Source organism: Peromyscus maniculatus, chromosome 5, assembly GCF_049852395.1.
Source record: "Peromyscus maniculatus bairdii isolate BWxNUB_F1_BW_parent chromosome 5, HU_Pman_BW_mat_3.1, whole genome shotgun sequence".
NCBI lineage: Eukaryota > Metazoa > Chordata > Mammalia > Rodentia > Cricetidae > Peromyscus > Peromyscus maniculatus.
The window spans coordinates 144,923,204-144,942,148 of record NC_134856.1 but is presented as its reverse complement, the minus strand read 5'-3'; the positions used below and the strand labels follow the sequence as shown (position 1 = coordinate 144,942,148).

Below are 18,945 nucleotides of genomic sequence, written 5' to 3'. Positions count from 1 at the left end.
GTATGTTTTGCACATGTGTGTAATAGCATCACATATGTGCCTGGTTCAAGCATAGGTCAGAAGGCATCAGTTACCCTCAATATGGATTGTGAGCTGTTGTAGAATATTAGCTAAATATATGCTACATTCTTTTATGCTGTGGAATATTTGTTTAATGATGCAAAGATATGTTGTATTCTTTTATGTTGAATTTGTTTAACTAGGTAAAGTGGTGTTACTTTGCCTGTCTAAAACAGCTGCTTGCTCTAATAAAGAGAAGAGAAGGGAGAGAAGGGAGGAGTGAGAAGAGGAGGAGAGGAGGATGACAGGTGACAGCCACCTGCCCATACAGCCAGCTATGAAGTGGGTAAATGGAGTTATATGGAATAAAGGTAGAATCCCAGAGGCAAAAGATAAATTTAAGTTAAGAAAAGCTGGCTAGAAACAAGCTAAGCTAAGGCCAGGCATTCATAAGTAAGGATAACTGTCTGTGTATTTGTTTGGAAGCTGGGTGCCAGCCCCCAAAGAGCAAAGAGTAAAAAAACCCACTGTGGTGAGCCACAATATAGGTGATGGGAAACAAATCTGGGCCCTCTGCAAGAGCAGCAAGTACTCTTAATGGCTGAATCTTTTCTCCAGCACCAAAGAATTTTCTAGTGAAGGGTTTTAAAGAATAATAAAATGCATGAAAGTGGGAGGAAAGGTGCATACTGGGAGCAGAAAGGTAAAAACAGAAAGTGGAGGCAGTGAGGAGAATCAGCTACAACAAAGTTAGCCTTGTAACTGTAATTTCCCATTTGCCCACCTTCTAGCCTTGGGAAATACTCATATTCATCCTTTATTCTCTAGCTTTTCTTCTTGACATCTTATGGAAATAGAAATATACAAGGGCTTTTTTGTCTTAGGCTTCATTTATGCAGACTGACATTGTTAAGGTTCATCTGTGTGATCATATGAATCAATATTTCAGTATCTTTATGATTGAATAATAATGTTTAGACATTAAACAGACCATACTTTAATTCAACCACCTGTTAGTGAACATTTGGCTTGAATCCTAGTGAGGTTTCTATTATGAGAACATCAGTGGTGACCAATACCAACTTTGTAAGGAAAGGGTTTATTTCAGCTCATAGGTTACAGTCTACCATGAAGAGAATTCAGGGCAGAGTTTCAAAGCAGGAACCTAGATGCAGTAACTGAAGCAGAACCAATGGAGGAACATTGCATTCTGGCTTGCTCCCTTATACAACCTAGGACCATCTGCCGACAGTGGACCTTTCAATATCAATAATTATGAAAATGTTCCACAACCTTGCCTACAGGCCAGTCTTATGGAAGTATATTATCAATTGAGAGACTCTCTCTTCCTAGATGACTATAACATGTGTCAAGTTGATAAAACTAAAAGAGTTCAACTGGAGTCTCCCTACATGGGAGATAATAATACACAGGAATATATTTCTCCCAGATGCCACAGGTTTCCAAAAAGCACAGTACAAGGTATGGGATACCACCCTTCAATTTGTTGGTCATCAGTGTCTGGGAGATCCCCAAAATAATACAAGCTATTGTCACTGCTCTAGTTGCCCACCAAAACTTGATAGTAAAATTTAACCACACACTTTGGACACAGGACATGAAGAAATCAGGTTGGTACAGATTAGAAAGCTTTTTCCCTGCCGACTAACTTTCATAGTACCAGAAGTGGTATGTAGGCAGCTATAAATGCTGTGAACTGTTTAATGGTCAGTGTGAAAAGATATGCCATGATGCAAGGTAACCAAATCACTTTATGATTGGATTTAGGGTATGCTACACAGGAGGAAACATATGCTTCATACTAAAAATATTGCCAAAGTTGGGGAACTACATGTTTTATCATTGGCACAGAGATAGGTACAGCTGTTTCAGCTACTGAATGCAGCTAACAATCACTGCCCTGCTGCACAGGCTAGGGCCCAGAGGGAGTTCTGCATCTGGCCAAAACCACCTCTGCCTCTGCAGCCAAATGTAGTTTTTAAATAAGTCTCTATCATTCTATTTTACCAATAAACACTAGGGAGTCAGATCCTGGAATGAAATCATGTTAGCTCAGAGAGGCTGAAAAGCAACAAGCTGACCTTCCTTCTTAGCTAGTGACCCAGCAAGAGAGCTTCTCTTCTACCATCTCAAACCAAAAAAGACTGCCAAACTCAAAGCCCCACCCTACTACTTCCTGTGGCCTTTCTCTATCGTATTTCTGGACTCCCTGTGACTCTCTATGGCTACTTCTTGCCAACTAGTTTACTGGCTCCACCTCCTGACCCCAGAGTCTATTTCATTAATGCAAGCTCAGGGTTCATAGTGTGATCAAATATCCCACAAAACTCACAGGTGCCAGGAATGAATCTACTACTATTATTTTGCTAAATGGACATAGTTTAAAACTAGCTTCTAAATTCATATCACTATACCCATAGATTAGTGCCACTCTCAATTCCCATTAGAGATGTTTCCCTGTGCAGTGAATGGTATCTAATGCAGAAACTCATAAATGATGAAAATGAAGGGAATAATTTTCTATGGAATTCCCAGCCATAAATGGAATAATTTTGGACATACACTAGCCCCCACCCATCAGGGACCATCACCAAAGAGGCTGCAGATATATTGTAAGAGCCACAACTGAGAAAACACAGAAGAAAAACTGTCTTCTGAACATGACAGAACACTGTATTCATGAACTCATAACAGCTATAGCTACCTATGTAAGACTTGAATATGATTAAGCCAGTTGATACTTTAGCATGGAGGAGGGAGGGTTTCACAATCCCACACCTGTAACTTAGACAGTTGATGATTTCTAGGTAAAGACATGGCTCCCAGTGGATCAACTACATGAATGGCTGCACACTTAAGAGTAAATGGACAGCACAAATTGAACTTAGTGGGTTATTAAAAAAATAGAGAACACAATGTTGGAAAGGGGTGGAGAAATTGGAGGTGGGTCTGGAAGGAGTTAGGGCAAAGAGTTAGAGGTGAAAATGATCAAAGTACATTATATGAAATTTTTAAAGTATTCATAAAATTATTATAGTAAAAATTAAAAGCATGAATGAAAAATCTATAAGAAATTTGTATTAGCTGATTTATAAAAAATTAAAAGAAAAGATAGTACTGTAGCTACACTGAAAGAAATTACTGGTTGGAGAATTTGATGTTTTGATTGTATAAATTGTTTTCTATATGTCCTCTACTTAGTTTGTCCCTCTTTTCCTTTCTTAATGTTTTATTTATGCTACTTTGTTTTTATTTTAATAGTTCATAGTTTGCTTTATCATTTCTTTACATATATTTATAAGTGTTTTGCTTTATAATTATGGTGAAGATCACATAAAATGTCTTAAAAATTATAATAAATTTTAATTGTTAATTGTAGATGTAACAGTCTTATTAAATAAGAAACACAGAGCCAAATGCAGAGTTAAAAGCCCAAGAGGTCAGAGCAGTACCTAAGAGCTGATACTAAAAACTCTTTCTTACCCTTTGCTGCTGCTGCCATCCTTCCTCTGAGAAAGAGGCCTACTTCCTGTGTGTCTGTCTTTTTATTGACTTTCTGTTCTGCCTTCTTATTGGTTGTGAACCCAACCACATGACCTCCTCAGCACTGCCTATCTATACAGACCTCTAGGTCTCTATGGTTGATATTGAGATTAAAGGCATGTGTCTCCATGCTGGCTGTATCCTTGAACACACAGAGATCTGCCTGTCATGTGATTGGGATTAAAGGTGTGTGCCACCAACACCCAGCTTCTGCTATGACTTGCTATTAGCTCTGACCCCCAGGCAACTTTATTTATTAACATACAAATAAAATCACATTTTAGCACAAATAAAATATCACCATAGTTAATTATCCTTCAATCACATGCAAAACCTGTTTCATATATATTTCCATTCAACTTGACATAATTGATGTCACACTTAATTTTTCATATTGTTTATCCATCAACCTGATTTATAATCAGTTCTATGCATTTATCTTTTGGATTTTATACCATAGTTAAAAGTGATTTGAGTCTGGCAAGATGTTTCAGTGGGTAAAAGTATTACCAACCATTCCTAACAATCTGAGTCACAGGATCCATTTAATAGAAAGAGAGAACCAACTTCTACATGTTGTCTTCTGACACCACATATATGTCTTGGTATTGTGAACAAACACACAATAAATAAATGTGATATTTAAATCTCAAATATAATGTTATTTGCATACCATTATAATTATACAATTTTGTAATGTTATATATGTAACTATATTTAAGAGATTTGATATTTTGTAGGTGTTTGGTTTATTGTCTGGAATGACTTCATTTCCTCTTAAAGGAGTCCATTAGCATTTCTTATGAGGAAGATCAAGTTGGAATGTTTTCCCTCATCTTTTGTTTTCTAGGAAAGTCTTATCTTCCCAACACTTTTGAAGAATAGTTTTGCTATATACAATGTTCTTGTTGGAATATACTCTTCCTTAGAGCTCAGAATGTTTCATTTATTTCTCTTTTGTTCTGTGTGATTTCTATTGAAAAGTAGGCTGATAATATCAAAGCTCTTTTGTACATGGTAAGTTGTTTTCCTCTTCCCTTTTAAAGATTCTCTGTGATTTTTGACTGTTGATTACAATGTGCCTTGGGGTTAGCTGATTTGAATTTCTTGTTTTTGAACTTCCAAAGCTTCTTGAATAAGTCTGAAGGTTTCCCCAAATTCATAATGCTTTCAGCCATTATTTGTTCAGTATATCTGGGTTCTTTTTCTTTTTCCCTTTTGGAATTTCCACAATTTATAAGTTTGCCCACTTCCTGATATCCCATTTGTACCTTGACTCCTATTTTACATTTCCATTTCTCCCTCTACTTTGATAGTTTTAAATTTCCTATATTGATAGCTGACAATTCTTAATATTTGAATCTGCTCTTTAATATCTCTAGAGGAATTATCAGTTAAGTATATACACTGCAACACAATGATTTATTTTTGAATCTTTATTATTGTTTTTATTTATAGCATTTTCCTGATTTTGTTTTTATATCTGTGCATGTTCTTTTAAAGTACATTGAACATATGACGAATGTTTTTCTCTATCAGATAATTCAGATTTATGTGTTTTTAGGATTACCTTCTGGATACTTATTTTTCTCATATTTATTGAATTGTATTTTATGGTTTGTTTGTTTTCTTTTGTTTTTACTCTAGCTATTTTGCTAATATTTGGACATTTGTCATTTAAAACATAGTTACTTCTTAAAATCTTGCTGACGTCTTAACATGGGGAAGGCTCTATAAATCATGCCAGTTGGAGATTTGGGAGACTTTCATACACTTTCTGAGGCTGTGCCTTCTCTGATCTGTGTGTTTTCTCAAAGTTTGGTCCATTATTAGTCAATGATTTCTGCCTCCCTCTGGTGCTTTATTATTTTTCAGTCTTGGTAATGACAAAAGGCAATTGTATTCAAATTTGAAATCAACATACAAAGTCAAACTCTTGCAGTTACCAACTTTTCTACAATTCAGTAAAGACACACAAGGCAGCCTATAGTCCTCTAAAACCAGAATACTGAATATATGTTAAACTTTTCCATTTCTCTCTAAGGGAGAAGCTACTAGTGGGATTTTTATCTCAGTGCAACTTGTCCCTGCTAGCTAGCAAGATGGGACCTAGTGAACAAATAGAAACCCTTGCCAGTCTACTTTGATGTCATCCTTGGTTTATGATCACCTGGGCTGCTGAATACTGTTAACTATCTTAAATGATATCTGATGTTGTCGTGAATATTTTTGTTAATTTGATATGTCCATAGAGGAGAGAGATCTGGGATAGTCTATTGTCCATCTTAAAGTTTTGAGACTCTAGAACTTTCATAGCATATTAAAATAATTTAAATATTAATTCATATTCTTAAAAAGTACATAAAGCTCCAAGTACACATCAAAATTTAGTATCTGAAAATCTAGGTTTCTCAAGCAAGTTAAAACAATGGAATGACCATAACCATACTGATTAGTAATTGTGATGAAAGAATAGCTATTAAATACCTAATAAGGTATTAAAAGGAATACTACACAATTAAAGTAACCATCATTAAGGTAATTTTAAATAAAATTGTGATTTAGAATTGCAGCATAGCTCTGTGATGAACTTACCAACTACAAAACTCTCACTAAACTGAGGATATTGTCTTTTCTTTCTATTTCATGTTTATGCTATTAAATGTTATTAATTTCATTTTGTTGGGAGTTTAAAAGGAGAGAAGGTCCAGATGTTTTCAATCTGCCAGGTTAAACTTTAAGTTTCTAAAAATATTTTTATCATTCATGGATACTTTTATTTTTCATCTTTTGGAATGCATAACACAAACATTGTGAAAAATACAAATATCTCATATATTTGCAAATATGTATTAGGACTCTAGTAGTTTCTCTTCTTTTGTGATGAGTTTATTTCAGAAACATTTTAAGTACCTAAGAGAGGGCAAGAGACATTGTGGTTTTTTTTTTGGTTTTTTCGAGACAGGGTTTCTCTGTGTAGCTTTGTGCCTTTCCTGGAGCCCACTTGGTAGCCCAGGCTGGCCTCGAACTCACAGAGATCCACCTGCCTCTGCCTCCCGAGTGCTAGGATTAAAGGCATGTGCCACCACCGCCCGGCTGACATTGTGTTTTTTCAGATTCCACTACTGTGCAGAACATTGATGATAGGTGAAAACATTTCCCTTCCTCCCTGAGATCACTCAGTAAAAACATTGTTGTTTTTATATCTACAACAGGAAATTGATATTTCTTGAATGACAAACTTATATGCAAGCACTTTCTAATATGACATTTCACCCATTGATTAAAAACTTCTGTAATCTTTCATTCTATTTTACCTAAAAATCCATACTACCAATACTCTTAATATTATAAATGATTGATTGGCCCTTGTCAACTAATATCAACATACTCCAGACATGATTCTCATAAATATAGGTACAAATATTGTATTTCCAAGATAATAATCTAAATTATTTAACTAATGATCTAACTAATTAATCTCTAAATGAATTAAATATATTTCCTGTTTAAAAATATAAAGAGAAAAAAATATTTTAGGATTTCTCCACTTAGGAATTAAGTTTTATTTTAATTGCTGCAAGGATAAAATTACAAAAAAGACTTAAAAAAAGTATCATAAAATATCTATATTTGGATGCATTACCAAAAACCGCACAAAATTTAATGAGACTGGTGTTGGTAAATACACGGCTATAAAATGAAAAAAAAATTCTAAACTTATAATCTATTGATATAGACATAATAATTGAAAATTTCCACTGAATTTATAATTTTAAAAATGCCTCTAATGTTCAGTTCCACATACAAAATGAATCTCTTTTAAGAGCAAGATAATATAACACATACCAAATAATTTTAATACAGATTTGAATTAAGAGATAATTTTACATAGTTTGCATCAAAATTTAGAGACCAGTGGTCATTTTCTTACCTAAAAGGTTGCATAGGGCCATTTTTACATCTGAATTTCTCAAACTATAAATCACAGGATTCAAGCTGGGAGGTAATAAAGAATAGAACACTGACATAAAGAGGTTCAGTGATGATGGAGATTTTGCTGTTGAGCCCAAATATGCAACAAATCCAGAAGAGAGAAATAAGGTCACTACAGTAAGATGTGGTATGCAGGTGGAGAAAATTTTAAACCTTCCTTGTATAGAAGGAATTCTTAGGATGATAATGAAAATGTGAACATAGGAAATAACCATCAATATAAAACACATGAAAGCAAAACAACAGCTAGCAATGATAAACACATATTCTAGAATTTGGTCTCCAAAACAAGCAAGTCTGAGAAGTGATGGAATATCACAGAAGAACTGAAGCACAACATTTGGACCACAGAAACGGACAGAGAATGTTCCTGTGGCATGGAGGGACCCATAGATACACCCACTGAGCCATGCTGCCAACACCATCTGAACACAGGCACCTCTATTCATGATGGCCTCATAGTGTAGAGGGAAGCAAATGGCAGCATAGCGGTCATAGGACATCACCAAAAGCAGGGCAAATTCTGTGCCTGCCAAAAATATAACACAGAAAACCTGTAAAACACATCCCAGGAAGGTGATAGAATGTGTGTTAGTCATAGAGTTCATGATGGATTTGGGAACAGTGACAGAAATATAACAGATATCAATCAGGGACAAATTCTTCAGAAAGAAATACATAGGGGACTGGAGATGCTGATCTATAGTGATGAGGGTGATAATGAGGAAGTTTCCCATTAGTGCTACCAGGTAAATTAAGAAGAAAAGTACGGCACACAGTGTCTGTAGCACCTGGTCATCTGGGTATCCCATGAGCAAGAATTCCATGTAATCTGTCATGTTGATTAGCATCTCAGTCATTGTGACTCTTGTCTGTGGAAATAAAAGGGAAATCATTATTGCTTCATTTACTTATATCTCCCTCTTCTAATTTTGTGAGTTTTTTTATTTAAGTAATTGTTGATTTTTTTAAATTCCATTCTCAATGATGTTTTGTGATGCTATATAATAAGGTGAATGAAATCTTGCAAACTGGAAAGTTAATTACATAACAGTAAGTTTTTAAAAAAAGGTATTAAGAATAGTTTACCTTATTTTATCAAATGATATCATGAACTTTATATAGTAAATATATTCTAATCAGTGCATAGGCAAAGGATTACCTTGACTTTGATAAAATACTTAAAGTAGTAGGATTTTTAACATAACAAAGTCTGATATTATCATGCTTTGAAATCTGATTTACTTCCCAGTAAAATGCTTTATGAGATAAAAGGGCATGTGAAAAATGCAGTCACTTTTTGTTTTTCTCTACTGTGTTGTAGTACAGATAAGAAAATGTAAGTGAGCAGAGGAAAAGATTCTTTTTGCAAGCTAAATATGGGACAATAACAGGAGTGGAAAGGGAGGTACATGAGAGGATAATAGGGTGAACATGAACAAAGAAAATGATATATATCTAGAAATGTATCATAATGAAACTCACTTTCTAAACAAAAAAGAACATATAATTGTTATCCCAACATGTTAGATATGCTAACACAATTTTCAACAAATAATGCTTATAATTTTTTTAATTTGGTAAAAATGAAAATTTACAGATTAACGAAATTTAAAAACTTCAATTAAAAATGGAAAGATATCCATACAAAGGCAGTAATATCCAGATAGAGTGTATAAATAAATAAATTAGCCATAAAAATTGAGTTTGTTACTTGTAAGCACCCTGTTAGTTATCATGGGAAATAATAACAACAAAGCAATGGCCAATGGGATGATGTATATAGTTTCTCAACAAAGAAAATTCTTCACCTAGAATCTACATGCATCAACTATTGCCTTAATGTTAAGGTTATCTTAATATTTCTTCAGATGAACAAAAGTTAAGAATATCTATGAGGAGCTATGATAGTTAATATTGATTGTCAACAGGATCTAAAATCACCCATGAGCCTCTGTGGCATGCCTGCGAGGAGTTTTCTACATTCGGCCAATTGAAATGGGAAGACGCACCCTAAATGTGGTCAGCACCATTTGATGAGCATAGGTTCCAATTGTATAAAAAGAAAGCTAGCAGAATATCAACATTCATTATCCTCTCCTTCCTGCCTGCAAATGAAATGTGAATAGTTGCTTCCTCAAGCTCCTGCTACTATCACTTTCTTTAATGATGGACTTTAACCTTGAACTATGAACCAAAGTACACATTTTCACCTTTAAGTTGATTTTGTCAGGGTGTTTTATCATAGCAATGAGAAAAATAACAAATACACAATTTTCCCCAATATTAGAAATCACATTCTTCAAACATAAAAAAGACTAAAAGTAGAATATTAAGGGTTATATGTAAAAATGAAGGCAACAGGAATGCTACATATTGTGGCAAATATGAAAACTTAATTTTGTTATAAGAAAAATTATTAAAACTATTCTAGATTAATATCTAAGAAATTGGAATGTGATCATAATTTTAAAATGTTAATCAATAGTACTATAATGTTTTATATTTTGTAAAATGACATACCCATTAAATGTAGTCTGTGATATGTTAGAGTCATATTGCAAATCATGAAATCATCAGATTAAATTAAAGCTGGTAAGGAAATTGTACAGTTAAAATGAAATATGAATGTTTAATTTCTATAAACGAAACATAAAATAAGGGCTATTAAAGGACACATTGGTCAAACAGGAAACAAAATGAAGAATTGTAGATCTAAATTCAAACATATAAATACTTACATCAAAATAAATGTACTGCATAGCATTCCACTGTGTATACAATACATTGTAGATATCTATTTGTCCTTTGATGAACAATTACTTTGATAATATCTTAACTATTATATATAGTGATATAGTATACTTGTGAATGTAGATGTCTCTATATCATACTGATTTAAGGTCATTATGGTGTGTGTGTGTGTTTGTGTGTGTGTGTAAATTGTCTCACCATACATATGAATTTAAAGTACTTTGCACTAAATTAAAAAATCTGTATACATCAGGAAGAATATTGCACATCTTTAGTAATATGAAGACTATAATACAATTGCTAAAGTAGTGATAAAAACAATATTTACTTATTCAAATTTGAAAGAAATGTAAAGATGTTGGTCCAAGTATACAAAACTACAGTTGAACAGGTGGAACAAGTATATGTTTTGATATTTATGGGTATGTTGATTAGTCTTATTTAATAATTCCATACTGAATACATATATTACAAAATAATATGTACTCAAATTATTTACAATTATACATTGTATAAAACATTTAAATCCAAAATGAATGAATAAATAAATAACTGAACACTCTAAAAAAAAAGATTAAAATGATCAAACTTTATAAAATAAGACCTAATTAGGTGTTAAAACAGATAATATAAATGGATGGGTAAGCAGAAAGCTGATATAGCCATAATAACATATCATAAATATTATCAAACAAGAGAAAAAAAGAAAATAATTCACAATTGTAAGTGGTAGATTCATAAACATCTGAAGTTTATAGTAACAAATTCAATGTTGAAGCAAAATTTGAACAAAACAGACACATCTGGATTCAGAATTACAACTATAAATGCAATTAGGAAATATATACTTTTTAATCAATGGTTGATGGAATAAATAGAAAATATAAGTAAATGTATTAGAAAGCTTAAATATTATAAACAAGCTTTACAAGTTATACATATAGACCACCACACACATTGATTTCTTTTGATGTTTATGTGGATTGCTAATGACTATGGACAAATTAGTAAACCACAAGAAAAACTACTTTAAAAACTTAAATGATACAATCATATTTTAATTAAATTAAGAATCAGTATAACTATATGACAATTCTAAGATAATGGAAAAATAAGCATTTTGATCTAAGTAATTCAGAGATGACTGACATTTTCAAGGACAGTCACAGATAATTTGAACTAAATTATAATGGAAGTAAACAGAGGGACTTTTGTCTAATCTCTCTAACCAAAAGCATTATCACATGTAATTTTATTGTTCCAGATTTTTATATTACAAAACAAGAAATGTCAAGGTTCAATTACCCAAAATGAATTCTAAATGTGCATTAAAAAAGACTCCATTAAATTATAAAAGACTATAAGAAAATTATAAAGAATTAGTGCTAATTCTTGGAAATGAAAACAACAGAAATAATGCATATATACTATCTAAACTAATGAATGAAAAGTACAAATTAACATTGAAAATTTTTAAGTAGCCTCATTCTAAATAAGTATCTATTCAAGTAAAATAATGACAGTGCAAAAATAATGATTAATGTTCAATGGACAAGTTTCAATCAGACTACAATAATCAAAATAAATAGGAAATGGAAATTCTAGATGTTTATTAAATAAGCTAAATGATTTTAATGAAAAAAATCAACAAGTAAATTCTAGGTTAGAAAATATTTTTTTGACTCAGAAAACAAGGGATCTCATCTCAAAAATGTATGATTATCAAACATTTGTATAAATGTTAGAGCAAATAAAAACTACAAATTGGTGGGAAGATTAAAGTGCTAGAAGTTTTCTATACCATCTTGAGACTGATGTGCCATGAGAATGCTTAGAATACAATAGTAGAGACTCAGAGAACAGATGAATCCTGGGGATACTGGATTATAGATTTGTAATAAACCAGACAGTCAACATGGAGCACTGTAGGTATGGTAAGGAAAGAAAGTGTTCCTCTCAGTGGGACTATAAGCAAAAGAGAGAAAACCTCAGTGACTACCATGACCACAGAATTCAGTGCTGTCCACATACAAAAAAAAAGCAAACAGGAAAACTGGGTTTCATTCAGTGGACAGGTACAAAAGAAGGTACAATGACAAACAGCTAGCTGTCTTAAGAAGAATCCTACTGCCTTAGCTCATTACTGTTCGTGATAAGAAGCCTTGCCCCTGCACTTTGAGATCTCCTACTTCCAATGGCTCTTCATTTTCAGCAGCTAAGGGTGCAATCACCTCAGAGCCAATGTAGGCGCAGAAAACAGACTGTAAATTGAACATACATTTAAGAACAAAGTCTGTCTGATTGAAAAAGTATTGCTGGGTATATGAGAGTTTTAGTATGTGAGGCAGAAGTACATGCAAGAAATATTTACATAGGCAATGAAAGATCATTTTAATTAAAAATAAGAACTATCAGTATAACCATATACCTCTTATTCAAAAAATAATAAGATGTTGCCGACTATCTTGGCTGATTTTTGTTCCACTACTGTAGACAAATTTCTAAATGGTCTTATTAAATAAAAAACACTGAGCCAAATATAGGGGTGAAAGCCTTAGATCAGGGAAATAGGGAAAGCCACTAGCCAACCTTACCTCACCAACTCTACAGCTTCCAAATGCTAGTTACTTCCTGTCTACCCCTTTATTGCCTTGTTGTTCTGCCCTCTCATTGGCTATCTTAGCCCAGCTACCCCACTTCCTCTTTCTACACAGCTCTGTCACTTTCTGTCTGTCTGTACAGACCTCCAGGCCTCTATGGTTGCTACTGGGATTAAAGGCATGTGTCACCATGCTTGGCTCTATTTCCTAGTGTGGCCTTGAACACACAGAGATCATGCCTGCTAAGGGGTTAAGTACATGTGCTGCCTGACTTGTTTACTTAAAATGGCTGGTCTTTTCCCCACTGATCTCCAGGCAAGTTTATTTATTAACATACAAATAAAATATCACCACACACTGCTCAAGCCTTCTCAGTTGTGTGGAAGAGATGGGTTAACAGCAGTTCTAGGTACTGTGGCAAAAATCTTCATGAGTCCCAGATCTCAAGGATGGCATACGTGTGAAAGTTGGGAATTCGCTTTTGCATTTTAAAACAGAGTCCATCAAGGCAATTTATATCTCTTATCCAATATTGTATCAAGTTGGCATTTCCTGAAGCAGAAAAAAATTAAATAATGAGATAGGAAGAAAAAAGTTTTGGCTATTGGTGCCAAACAAGCAGCATGAGCAGGAGACACATAGTGCTATGAATGGATTTGCCCAGAAAGTGGAATTAATCAAGACCTCTTTACAAACCTGCAAATTATCAAGAAGCTGCAGTATATCTTCATTGCCTTCTCATTTGTTTAGGGAAATATTGCTTGGGGAATTTAAGACAAGTATTTTGTTATGTTTTGGAAAAGCCACAAATAATTTGCTTAAAGGATCTGTGTTTTTAATGTTTCCTCTAGAGGCTGATCTTTTTAAGATATTATACAACATAATACACATTTTAAAAAAAACTAAAGGTATGGAATGTGCAGAGTTGTAGCTCATAGTAGAATACTTGACTAATATGTTGAGGAACCTGGGTTTAATTCTTAGTGCTGCCAAAAACAAATATAAGTAAGTAAATAAATAAATAAATAAATAGCAATAAGGAGTCAAAATAGTGTGAATGAAATAAAATTGTAGGCGATTTATTTTTAGTAACAACACAACTGATTTTTTTCTACCTTTAGAAATGTTCTGTGATTAACTCCAGTTTTCTTTGTTAAATGAAGAGTTAGGGCTTTATGGTTGCTTAAAAACCCCCTACCTCAAAGAAAGGGTTATTGTTTTATGCTCATAATAGTTGATCAAATTCCATGTTGATACAACAGACACTCCTCAGTGATTTGGATATTATGCTCAGTCCTATTTAGATCCCAAATTCATTCAGCCTGGTACTGCTATCATTGCCACAGCATATTTTTAAGGACAGATTAAAAAGCTTAAAACTATTTACCTCTACTCCATAGACAAGATGCCTCAATTATCTGCAATTGTTCTCAGCTGTTTTTACTATTCTGTATGCAAGATGAGTATTGAGTTAACATTTTTAATATAATTTTTGTAGTTAAGTGTGTTTGAAGATTTTTCATTTTAAATATGATTAAATTAGCTCTGTGGTCATATTCAAATTTTGAGTGACTATAATTGGGTTTTGAAACTTACTGGCTGAGCAGTCATTCCCAGAGAGGACTGGATCAGACATCATGATTAAAAGCAAAGATTTTGAACTCTGCCAATGTGACTTCCAGACATATCCTGGCAACATATGGGGGGGGGTGTGTGTCTTGAAAGACTCTAGCACAAGCAATTGATATTTCTCTGGGTAAAAGCATTAATTAATCTGTTTTGATCTGAAATAATTAATGTGAGCACTTCAAAGGAAATTAGATTTGTGTAAATCTGCTCTCCTACTATCTCATGAAGCCCCATGATTTATACTCACCCGGTACAGCTCAAAGTGTAGGGTTTAATTTTTTTCTTAGTAGCTCTTCTACTGTTCAGGGTGTTGCAGAGGACTTCAGTGAATTTCATCTTAACTGAAGGGCTTGCCTTTTTAATGAAGTGGGAATGATATTCAGCTGGTTGTACTTCACCCCCTGGGAAAATCAGGGACTGAGGGAGAAACACAATTGTTGTAGGACCATGATTGCAGTTCTTTGTGGAACTTTATTCATCTAGGGATAATAGTGCTGTGTAGTCTGTCTCTGTCCCCCACATCTCATAATAATCTGTTCATGCTCTGGGTTTTCCTATGTAGAAGTTGATGTAGGGTACTTTCTTTAGATCATTTTCCACCTTTAATTTTTTAAATAGACTGTTTCACTGAACCTGAAGCTTGTGAATTTAGCTAGGTTGACTGGCTAATGAGTTTCAGGGATCCATCTGCCTCTGGCCCCTTAGTGCTGGAGTTACAGAAACATGACACCATCTCTGACTTTTTACTTGGATTCTAGGTATCCAAATTCAGGTCCTCATAATTACACAGCAGACACTTTACAAATTAAGCTATGACCCTAGGCGCTATGCATGATATTTTTCACAATGCAAATAAAAAAATATATATAAAATAAATTTCCATGGTAAGAAACTACAGAGTTTAATTTATTTAACACTGAAAGGACCAAGCAGATGTCATAAAAGGCTGCTCAGTCTTCTCTCAGAGATCAGGCCTCAAATTTAATTTTCTGAGAACTGAGCAAGCAGTTTCTGGAAGGGCCATGAACAAAAGACATAGTCCTTGCAGTAGCTCCCTTTCTTCATGTACTCTGACTGCTCAAGGTTCAGCCAATTGTTTACTGTGTGGGACCCCTCACCAACTTAGAACTACATGCATGAGTAAAGGACAGAGCCTGGGACACTGAGTCAGCCACTACAGTAAGTACATGCTAGGCCATGTACTGACTACCTACCAGCTACATGCTAGCTACCAGTATCCATGGTAGCTCAAGGACAAAGCCTGGGACTTGCCCAAACCTGCCCAAAAATGGATAACTGTAACGCCCAACTAACCCTAGCCAATTAAAAATTACTAACATAATTGCCACTCACATAAATCAATCCTGAGTCTGTTCCTATGTATTCTGTATATCCCAAGCTCCCCTTGCTTTAAAAACCCTGCCCCATTTCTACCCAGTTAACTCATAATACAAAGACTCTGCTTTTGCATTGAATTCGGTTTCTCGGTGGTCTTTGGGGGACTCTGAGTACAAGATTTGGAGGTTCCACCAAGATTTCCAATACCACCATCACCACCCTCCATTGAGTCTTACAATGCCTATTATCAGGTAACACTGGATTTTCCCAGCAAGTTTTTTTTGTTTCTGTCCATCTGTGGCAATAAGAACTCTGTCTGTGAAGCCCACATAAGATCTATGGTGGATGCAAAGGCAGATTGTGGGTTGGGGTAATAGAAGATATCCCAGGGCTCCCCTGAGGAGTCAGGAGACCCATCTGAGGGAGATTGGATTCCCCTGGTTTCTCTGGAGAGGCTAAACTGGTGGCAACCACAAGCCAAGAGTCCAGTGATTCATTTTCAGATCTGTACACAGCCAAGAGATAAATAAGTGCTCTTTGTCTTGGTATTGGTCTATATTCTGACTGTTACTATGTTACTATGGTGGTATTTTATTTGTACTGAAATGTGATTTTAATTGTATGTTAATAAATAAAGTTGCCCAGGGGTCAGAGCTATTAGAGCCATAGCAAAAGCTGGGTGGTGGTGGTGCATGCCTTTAATCCCAGCATTTGATAGGCAGAGCTAGGTAGATCTCTGTGTGTTCGATACAGCCAACAGACAGTGACGAGGCAGTCATGTGTTTGGTTTTACAACCAATGAGAAGGCAGAACAGAAAGTCTATATAAAGACAAACAGGCAGGAAGTAGGTCTCTTTCGCAGAGGTCTCTTGGCTTAAGAGGCTAGCTGCATCAGGCAGGTAAGGCTCTTAGTCTGATCTCTTGGCTTTCTTCTTTGCATTGGTTCTGTGTTTCTTATTTAATAAGGCGGTTGGTTACATCTACATTTGGCACCCAATGTGACAAGAATCCATTAAAAACCACTTGGCTTGGGTGGCCAGCTCCCTAGCCCAGGCCCAGGTTGGCTTGGCCTCAGGCCAGACTGACCATAGCCCCAAGCAGTTAACTTGTAGCTGGTGCTACAAACAATTCAGGCCTGCCCTGCTGAACAGGGTCCCTGCCTGTAAAGCCAATGCATGTGGTCGGAGCTTAAGGAAGCCAGAGCCAAGGCTTGACTAGGCTCAAGAGGGAACACGTGGCTGGATTTAAGCTTTAGCCAGAATTTCTGGCTATGCTTTCTTGCTTTCTCTCTCTCTCTCTCTCTCTCTCTCTCTCTCTCTCTCTCTCTCTCTCTCTTTCTCTGGACTCACACCTCGGACACTAGGTGGCTGTTTTGAAATTCCCTCAGATTTCTACGGTTCTACACAGACTTGGTAAGTCACTTAACATATCAGATATTTTAAAGGAAACTATTTAAAAGAGAAAAATTTTCCACATTAAAAAAATGGGTTTTATGTGTACATTGGAAGAAAATTGGGCTTTGTTTGAAATTTTAGGCAGTCTGACAATGGAACAACTATATGAGAAGATTAATGTTGATAGAATTATGCACTTTGTTACTATGCTTATCCTCATTTTACTATTTAAAAAGATAGTCGATTTAAGTGCCAAGATAACAGTTTAAAAAAAAAACTTGTTAAACCTGTAAAAATGAATCATAGAAAATTCAAATTCAGACAGAAGAAATTAACAGTGAAGTTGTTTCAAGATTAGATCATAAGGTTATAGAAAGAAAGCCTGTTTTCACACAGTCACCCTTAATTTATCTGGTAACTGTACAGCAGTTGCCTAATCAAATGACTACACAAAAGATTTGGGCTCCAATTGAAATGTTAGATTTATGAAGGTTTAAGGAGGCAATAGTATTTTATGGCATGCATTCCCCATATGTAAAGCAAATGTTAAATTCTTGGTCAACATATAATAGGATTGTACCACAGGACTGGTGGGAGCTGGCACAAGCTTTTCAGGAACCCAGTCAAAGGCTCCAGTGGCTAACTTGGTTCAATGATGAAGCTAAAAACATAGAAAAACAATGGAGGGATAAAGGAATACAAGTCTGCCACGATCAGCTTATTGGAGAAGGCCAATATGCTTCAGTACAAACACAATGTTTATATGATGTCCAAACCCTAATTTTATGTCGAACGGCAGCCTTGAATGCATGGGACAGATCTGCACCTTTGGAAGAAGAGACACGGTTAATGTTGAGGCTCATGACCTTGATGATATGTGGGTAGGAGAAGCAATTTCAAACGGTTTGAGGAATGTTAGATGTTTTGGATGTGGAAAGCAAGGACATTTGAAAAGGGACTGTAAACAGGTCATTCCTAGAAACAATGTTTCTTCAAGGAACAATGGCAACAGAATGTCCCTTCCTTCTGGAGTATGCAGAAGGTGTGGTAAGGGAAAACACTGGACCAACGAATATAGATCAACAAAGGACAGACAGGGTAATCCTTTGCCTCAGTCTTCGGGAAACTCCCAGAGGGGCCTCATGCAGGCCCCCATAGCAAATCCAGTTTAAACCTTTCCTGTAGTCGTAGAGGAAACCCCTACTCAGAGCAATTAAATAACCAAATGCCTATTGGAATAAATCATGCTGGTCAGGATGATGAAACAGAGTGAATAGAAAATTCAGGAGAAAACATAAAGAAAAATTTTTGGCAAACTTCTATTAATGAACAAAGACCAAAATTAATGATAAAAATAAATGGTGTTTTGTTGTCTGGTCTGGTAGACACAGGTGTGGATGTTACCATAATTGCACCAGAATTTTGGCATCCAACTTGGCCTCTTCAGGAGGTAAACGTTCAACTGTTAGGAATTGGGACATTATCTCATATAGATGTAACCAACTGTCTTATTATATAAGAAACACAGAACCAATGCAAAGAAGAAAGCCAAGAGATCAGAGCTAAGAGCCTTACCCTGCAGCTAGCCTCTTAAGTCAACAGACCTCTCCAAAAGACACCTACTTCCCGTGTGTTTGTCTTTATATAGTCTTTCTGTTCTGCCTTCTCAT

At 35.0% G+C, this 18,945-nt stretch overlaps 1 protein-coding gene across 1 annotated transcript; it reads right to left on the bottom strand.

Annotated features, from left to right (window-relative positions):
- Positions 1-7,472: 7,472 nt before the first annotated feature.
- On the bottom strand, positions 7,473-8,423 carry LOC102925874 (olfactory receptor 14A16-like). The gene has a single exon (XM_042278831.2). It carries the CDS (start codon positions 8,418-8,420, stop codon positions 7,473-7,475), a length of 948 nt encoding a protein of 315 aa, XP_042134765.1. The 5' UTR covers positions 8,421-8,423.
- Between the last annotated feature and the right edge of the window lie 10,522 nt (positions 8,424-18,945).